Source organism: Pteropus alecto, unplaced genomic scaffold (genome assembly GCF_000325575.1).
Source record: "Pteropus alecto unplaced genomic scaffold, ASM32557v1 scaffold40, whole genome shotgun sequence".
NCBI classification, from domain to species: Eukaryota; Metazoa; Chordata; class Mammalia; order Chiroptera; family Pteropodidae; genus Pteropus; species Pteropus alecto.
In genome coordinates, this window is record NW_006431919.1 from 9,069,753 (window position 1) to 9,078,253 (window position 8,501).

Genomic DNA, 8,501 nt, shown 5'->3' on the forward strand with positions numbered 1-8,501 from the left:
CTTTCTAGGACTCAAATTTCTCCATCTGTAAAGTGAGGATGATGATCGTAGTAGCTGCCCACAGGGGTGTTGAGAAGCTGAAAAGAAACAATACACATAAAGCCCAGCATACGGCTAATGTTCAATGTTAGTCATGATTTCTGTCCTAGCTCAAGAAACCTAATAACGGCAATTTGTTGAGTCTTCAGTGGAAGCAGAAGGCCAAATGTCAAAGTTCAGTGTTTCAGAACATGCTGGCCTGATTCCTCCAGCTGTTTTAATTAGTGTTTCGGGAATTTCAGCCTCTTTCCTTGGCTCTGCTTTGGAGACAGAACCGTAAATGTTTAGTGCCAAAATGGATTTTGAGATCATCGGATCCAACCCTTCATTTTACAGATGGGGAAACTGAGGCCACTAGACATGAAATGACCTGGTCAAAGCCACCCAAGGAATCTGAAGACAGAGCTAGGACTGGAACCCAGATTTCTTGTTTCTCAGACAACTGCTGTATTCCTGCACCATGCCAGTTGTCTCTGCAATTTAGAATGTACATGAAATTCCTTCAATTGAAAACGCTAGGAAGACATGCAGCTCTTCTGTTTTTATTATTTTTCTTTTCCCCAGTGGAAGGTCATGGTCACGTAAAACGATAGGCTGTCCCTCCTCGCTCTCCTGCTTTGTCTTTGGCTCTGAATCTAGAAAATAGCCTGGAGGAGAAGCCAGGATAGACTTTCCAGCCTCTAAACCTCAGGACAGGACTGGAGATTTGCGTAGTAGACGTGCTCCCCCTGGTGAAACAAGTGAAGATGACAGGCAGGAAGTGAAGTAAGGCGTTTCCACCCCCAAGGGCCTGACTGCTCAGGGGGTCAATGTTGCTGCTGGATGACTAGGCCTTGGTCATCTCACCCTAATCCCAGCACTGTCAAGATCTCGTTTTTATTTAAACATTTGATATTTTGTTCATCATAGAGATTTCTGACATTAGCTTTGATTTATTAAAATATTACATTACAATATTATTTATATTGATTGCTGAGGTTTTTGACACCCTTTAAATTTTACGCCTTGGGTGAGTGCCTCATTTGCCTTCCACTGGTCATAGTTCTAATCGAGACGTGAGACTGGTGCTCTGTGCACCTTAATAACCAGAGCTGCAGATTCTCCAGGCTTTCTCCAGAAGGGGAGGGTGACAAAGACTCTTGCTCAAAGTCTAGCCAGGCTCTTCTGAGCCCTTTTCTTGACTAGGCCTGTCAACCTTGGCTTATAAAGACTTGAACAAACACTCATATAGTTTCTAATAGCTCAAGGCTGCAACCCTAGGATGATCTCAGCCCCCCTTAAAAGCAGCTGCCTGAAAAAACTTAAGCCAGCCAAAAGAATGTATTGTCTGTTCCAGCCAACACCTGAAGGTAGTACCCATCCATGTTTCTCAGTCTCTGTGGGAGGAGGAGCCTAACTGCGATAAGGGCCAATTAGCAAACACAGCTGGGTTTCACATGGTCCAATCCCCCTTCCTGTTTTTGTAACTTTTTACTTTCCTGACTTAATAGAGCCCCAACTTCCCTCCTCTCTTTATTCACTCATTCTCCTTTTAAAACACTGAGTCACCACTATGTGAAGTGAGCTCAGTTCACATTGGACTTTTTTTCCTATATATCATTGGAATTTATATATTATAGATTTGTATTTTATATATTCCCTATATACTATTGCAATAGTATATTACCGATTAAAATCTGACCTTACCACTTTAACTAGGGTCTAGTTTTATTTTTGACAACATTGACTTTCAAAGTATGTCCCTTATGAGAAAAGACCCTGGGGTCGAGGCCAATTTTATTGCACAAAGATGCACTGGGTTCTGGGTTTTCATCAAGGCCTACAAGCGTGAAGGCCTGGAGGTAGGCCCATAGCCAGGGGCTGGCGCCCTAATGTGTCTGGGAAAGCCACCTCGTTGAACACCTTCCTTGTTTGGGCCTCTGACCTGAATCACGTGTCTGAGAACTGCAGTGGTTCACCAAGAAAGCAGCCACCCTCAGAAGTGTTAGGGGATAAATCAGTCTTCATTCTTGCCATTAGCTGATTACCAGGGACCCCTGAACTGTGTCACCCACTTCTGCCCACCTGCCACAAACCCAGCACTCCCATCTCGCCAATTCCAGCAGCGCTGGACCACATCCAAGGGAGACAAGACCCCAAGCCTGGGTCCTGCAGGGTCTCTGCCTCTACGTGCCCTACCCCCCACCCCATGATCTCCATCCACCTGGGGATTCCCTGGCAGGGTGCCAAGGAAACATGGGTTTAAGTCAGGCCCAGAAGTGGCAACCAGAACTTCAGGGTCCTGCTCATCTTGCTCAGGCTGGATTTATTACCCAGGCTACAAAGGGTTAAGTCCGCTGCCTTCAAATGCCTGGGAAGTAGTTAAAGGTACTTCCCCCAAAATTTAAAAATAAAAAAGGATAAAGGAAAAGTAAAAGGAACTGTTCATAAAGATGCCCCTAGCACTCAGAAGCTGGCCCTGACCTACACATGAATCCGTTTGGGGCCCAAACCCCTTCCTGGGTTTCTCAGAATCACCCAAACCCCATACTTCTTGTGGCCCAGTGAGAATGGAGTTATTTTAAGTAAACCCCATTTTATTTAGGGAGGGGGCTGCCCCTTCCAGGACCACCCCAGGCAGTGTTCCCTGTCCCTGAGGGCCCTGCTGGCCCCCACTTCCCAGCTAGCGTTTGGTGAGAGCAATGTGCCGAGGAGTTCCCCCAATGACTGACCCGTGGGGCCCTCTCCACACCACCCGCTTTGTACTGTGGCTTCTTATGTTGCTTAGATCCCAGCACACTGGAAACCCCTGGGGCGGTGGTAAGATTCATTTACATGCTGCCTATGCCTTCCTTTTAGAGCTGTGGTTCTCAGGCACGCGGGTATCCTGGTGTATCTCATTGATTGAGAAGTGGGCCTGCAGGTGATTTGTAACTAATAATAAAGTGCTTAAGTATGAGACTCACTTGACTCATGCATGGAGCAGATAGATTCAATATAGGTTACCCCTGATTGAATGTCATGCTCACTCTTGCATCGACAAGCTTTCTGGAGTGGAATGAACTCTGCCCTGGCCTGTGAGGCTCTGTATAATCTTCCAGCCTTGCACCTCTTGCCTCCTGTCTCCTTTGTCACTTCACTCCATCCCCCTGGCCTTCAAGTCAGTTCCTCAGATACGCCAAGCTCTTTCCAATGTCAAGGCTTTTTACACTTGCAGCTCCTTAGGCCAGGAGACCCCTTGCTCCAGACCTCTGCATTGATCTCCCTCCTGCTTCAGTGCTCAGCTTGAAAATTAGCCTCTTCCTGGTACTGACTTGGAGCAGACTTAAGAGAGCCTTGGGGAGTTGTGGGGCTGCAAATACTCTGTTCTTGAGCTACATGGAGGTTACAAGGTGTGCATATATGTAAAAATTCATTGAGCTGTTCATTTACGATTTGTAGACTTTACTTGTATATAAGTAAACCTAAAAAGATGGAATCTAAAAAAAAATTCCCACCTCTTCCCTGTCTCCTACTATTCCGATTACTCTTGACCATGGCATGTGCATATCCGTCTAGGCACAAGAATTACATTATTTGTTTGTTTATTTGTAAATTGTATCTCCCACTAGATGTAAGCTCCATGAGGACAGAACCTCTGTCTGCCTTGTTCACTGTGATACCTGTCAGAGTGTAGCACAGTGTCTGTCACGCAATAAGTACTAAAAAAAAATTAGTGAGTGGATAGATGGAAGGATGAATAAAAAAGCTTGGATTTAATGATGGAGGGGAAAAGGGGCAGAGGATGTGGCCTGAGTCCAGAAGCTCCAGTCCCCCAGCCCCGGCAGACAGTTTAGGGGTCTTGGTCTGTAAACCCAAGTCCAGGAGCTTGTTCCCTCCCTGGAGACCCAGCACCGGCCTGTCTATACCTCATTGGGGTCGTCCTGGTCGGCATAGATGAGGAAACCTGTGAAGAGGCTGTCGGTCCAGTAAGGGTCGTAGAAGAGCCCATTCTGCTCTGAGTAGAAGATCTGCAGCCAGACCTCATCACCCTGCTTGAGAGCCAGGATGGTGGAGCCCGAGGCCACGTCGTGGTTGCCTGTGTTGGCGTCGAAGGTCCGGATGCGGTACTGGCCATTGTGCACCAGGCCAATAGCCAGGTGCTTGTTGGCCAGAGTGATGTCGTAGGTGAAGTAGTAGATCCCTGGCACACTGCAGACGAACTTGCCGCTGGATGCATTGTAGTGGCTACCCTCGTTCATCAGGATCTTGTCAAACTTGATGGGCAGCCGCTCCCGCGGGTAGCTCTTGGTCACTGCCACTGAGAAGGCCGACTTGGCGTGGCCACTGCTGCAGCTGCAGGGGCCCGGGAGACCCGGCTCCCCCTTCTTGCCCTTGGGCCCCTTCTTGCCTGGTGTGCCGTGCTTCCCTGGGGTACCGCTCACCCCCTTGGGGCCGCGAGGGCCAGCCTGCCCAATGGCCCCGGCTTTGCCCTTCGGTCCTGGCTTTCCCCGGTTACCTGTCCGGCCAGGTGGACCTGGAAGACAGAGCAGCTGTTGTTATGGAGGGACCCTCAGAGAACTAGGCAGAGACTGTGGGTCTTGGCTTATCACCATTTGGGTACTGAGAAGAACAAGAGGCTTTAAAGTCATGAAAAAAAAATGAGTGCAAGTCTCAATGGCGTAACCTGGGACACTTCGTCCTATCTGGAAGATGGGAATGGTGACACTGACCTTCCAGAATCATTGTGAATCAGGGCAAAAATAACTTGTAACAATTCACACCCTTCCCTTTTCCTGGCTTCTAAGGATGAGTCTGGTTTGTTTGCCAGACCAATCTTTCAATGGGCTGTGCTGTTAATGGGTTGAGAAGAGAATTGGAAGAAGCCTCTTTATCTCAAAACACTGATCTTAGAGTGAAATCCCTGCCTAGCACCCACATGATCCCTGCCCTCATACTCAAGGGTGTTTACTGCAGCAGTGCTTACAACAGCAAGCACTTGGAACAACTAAATGCTCATCCAAGGGGAAATAATTAAAAAATCATGGTCCATTTATAATGTGCAACTCTATGCAGAAGTTTTAAAAAATGAGGCAGATTTATATGCACTACATGAAAACTCTAAAATACCCTGTTAAGAGGAAAGAGTAAAAAAAAAAAAAGGAGGAAAGAGCAGGTGGCAGAACTTTTTTCCTTTTTTGTTAAAAGGAAACCACAATACTATTTCTATACCCATTTAAGTGCGTAGAAGAGTGCCTGGCCCACAGTAAACACTCGCTAAATACACTCAGCATATCCTGCAGAACATTTCCTGTAGAATATCTCTTGGTTTTTAATACCTGTATTTCATAAAATGTGCATTTCTCTCAATATGACATTTTTGGCCAATGATTATAGAGGAAATATTTATAGTCATATCCCTAAGCTCAATATAACGTTTTAAACAGAACATATTATGAGCCACATCCAAGCACAATTGTACAATTGGTACAATTGGTAGTCCAGCAAAATTGTGTGTAGGTGTTTTAAAAAGCAAGCCGAATGTCAATCAAGAAGTCTTCTGAACATTGCTGGTGCTAAAGAACATTCCAGCATCACTCTACAGAGGCAACCCTTGGTTGGCCACCACATGAACTAGGCGATCAGAAAGTAATGTTTTAAGTATTTTATATCCTAACAAGGTACTTTGCTTCTTATATGTATATATGTAGGCGTTTTACTGTGTTTTAGAGTTTGGGTTAACATGTAATGCATTTAAATTTTTCCTATTTTAAGTAATTGGGAAATAGATTCCCAAATAGTATTTTTTCAGTGAACATCTAATTTTCAGGAACAGATTGCCTATGCCAAGTGCCTGGCAATGCCTGATATTATTATACACACGTGTAAATATATTTTTAAAAGGCCAGAAAGGATACACATTTAACCAGTTATCAGTGGTTTCCTCTGGATGATGAAAGGGGACAAGAAGGAGGTAGGAATTAGGAGGGACTCTCGCTTTGTGTTGTTTGACTATATTACAATGAGAATGTATCTGTGTATTACTTACATAATTAAAAGTAAATAAAAGATATAGGAAAAAATAAAACTAAGAAAGGTCACAAAGCTTCTCCTTGAAAACGCGAAAATAAAACATGGTAGAAGGGGCCGAGAGTCATTTTGGATTTAAGTTTTCGGGGTCAGACAAATAAGGAAGCTTCTACCATGCATTATGATTACTTTTTCTTGATTACTTTTTGAGAAACTTCAGGAAAAGCTGACTTTACTTTTCAAGATCTTTCTGGAGATGGATTTGTACAGGCCTGTCTGGGGTAGGTAGTTGGATGTTGTCCTGTATACTATGACTGGGCCCAAGGTGACCCAGCTTAACTGGCTTACACTGTCAGGATTCTCCATCTCTCAGTGCTGCCTTCCTTGGCATGTTTGCTTAATCCATCCTCAGCAGCCTCAATACATGGCAGGAGAGATGGCCAAAAGCAGCCCCAAGCCGATATCCTCACAGCTCTCAAATAAGGGAGGAAAGTCAACAACAGAGATTCCCGCCCTCCCCTAGACCCCTAAGGGGAATGTCAGGGGACACTCTGGCTGGCCCGGCATGGGGCACATGCCCAGATCTGCCTCTACCACGGCGGTCAAGAAGGGAGATGATGCTTTGTCAATGTTAAAATGCCATACAAAGAAAAGTTATTACAATTTCCCTCCTGCTTAAAATGTACACTTTGGGATGCTGCTGACACCGGAAAGTATTTGGTTACTGGGGAGAGAGTTCAGAGCTATAAGCGCTAGGAAGGCCGAGTGGGCGTGCAGAGAATCCAACCTGTCTGCTGGCTGCCTGGCATCCCTTCCTTCAGGGAACTGCACTTCGCTGCTTCCTGTGGTCCCGGTGGGGCTGTCAATCACAGAGATCAATTGCCCTCACCATTCACTTACACACACTCAAGGTGGGCACATGATGTTGTCCTGGCAAATGTTGGTACCTCACCTCCAGGGTCAAAGGTATTGGTCCAGGATGCACATGTGATCATGAGGATCGGTTATCCTGAGACTTGCTCTATGGATCAAGCCAGGAGGAAGAAGGCTTGAGCTCACCAGTAGCCATTTCAGAACTTCCAGCCTTTGTGAGAACAAAACCAACACACAGAGAGAAGCAGAGCCTTGACAACAATACTTGAGCTCCTGGACCCAACCTCCTGAACCTTGACTCTCGGACTTCCCAGTTGCATGAGCCAATACACTCCATCTGGGACTATAAATTGGGTTTCTGTCACTTGCAACCAGAGTTTGGAATAGTATTTCAGGAGAATTGCTCAAAGTTACTCAGCAAATCAATGGTGTAGCCAGGGAAGGAACACGAGATTTAATACCCATTCTTCCTTTCAAGAGAACACGTTGCTTTGGTTTTCAAAGAGACATTAATTTGGTCTAAAAGGAGATGGAATTAATACTAGTTTTCATAACCTCACCAACCCCCTCTGTGCCAGATGCTGTCAACCACAGGTGGGACCAACAAGGACAGGTACTGGGCCTCTTACCTTCCTCTCCGCGGTCTCCCCGGTCCCCGTCCTGGCCATCCTGGCCATCTTTGCCGGGAAAGCCCATTCTTCCCACCATTCCTGAGAGCCCTGGGGTTCCTGGGGGGCCAGGTGGGCCCTGGGGGCCAGGAAGGCTGCAGACAAGTTGAGAGGAGCCCTTCTGGAAGTCCCTGTGGGCAAAGGCGCCAAGCAGCGGGTCGGCAGCGCAAGGGAGCGCACAGGCCAAGAGCACCCAGGGGATCATGTTGGTCACCTGTGGGAGGTAAGAGAGCTGTGAGTGGATGAGTCCAGCCACTGGGCTGACTGGTGGTGGGTCAGAAAGGCATCCAGGGGAGAGACTCAGTACATTTCTGTCTCCTGCTCTCTCCTATACCACATACAAGAAGCTGGACAATGTCATCAGATCTTGAGTACATATTTGGATGGGCTGACCCCCAGTATATACTGTGGAGGGGTCTTGGGGGTGAGGCACGCATCATCACACCATTGTCCTCTGGCATGGCAGGTCTTACAGCCCAGGGTCAGCTGACTTGGGCGGAGCCATGGAAGGAGAGAAACAATCCACGGTTTCATTCAAATATATGGCACAAATGGAAAGCTACAAGAGTAGAAATACTTCAAATTGCAGGTGATGATTTGCAACTAGGCTTCTTCTCCCAGGGGACTTGGGGTCACACATCAGCGGGTGAGGAGAAGTGAGGCTTCAGGTCTGAGTGGGCCTCAGTTTTCCCACCTGAGCAATAACGGGTTGGTCCCCACACGTGTGCACACATCAGGTTCTCCTGCAGGGCTTGTTCAAAACCAGATTGCTGGGCCCCAACCCCAGAGTGTACAATGGATTTAGGTTTGCACTGTTATTAAGTATCTGAGTGACGTTGCTGGTGGCAGTCCAGGGATCCACTTTGAGAACCAATAGACGAGATGGTCTCTAAGGTCCCCTCCCCTCTGATGCTCAGTCTTCCACACTCCACT

The 8,501-nt window shown here is 46.9% G+C and overlaps 1 protein-coding gene across 2 annotated transcripts in view; it reads right to left on the minus strand.

Moving 5' to 3' along the window:
* Positions 1–3,585: 3,585 nt before the first annotated feature.
* C1QTNF2 (C1q and TNF related 2) overlaps positions 3,586–8,501 on the minus strand; it is an 18,103-nt gene continuing 13,187 nt past the window's right edge. For both annotated transcript variants that reach the window (XM_006906476.3, XM_015585155.2), the window contains 2 exons: positions 7,530–7,782; positions 3,586–4,534 (listed from right to left, as the gene is read on the minus strand). In XM_006906476.3, coding sequence (XP_006906538.2) covers positions 3,921–4,534; positions 7,530–7,782 — 867 coding nt within the window. In that variant the 3' untranslated portion in view covers positions 3,586–3,920. The remainder of the gene's footprint in view (positions 4,535–7,529; positions 7,783–8,501) is intronic.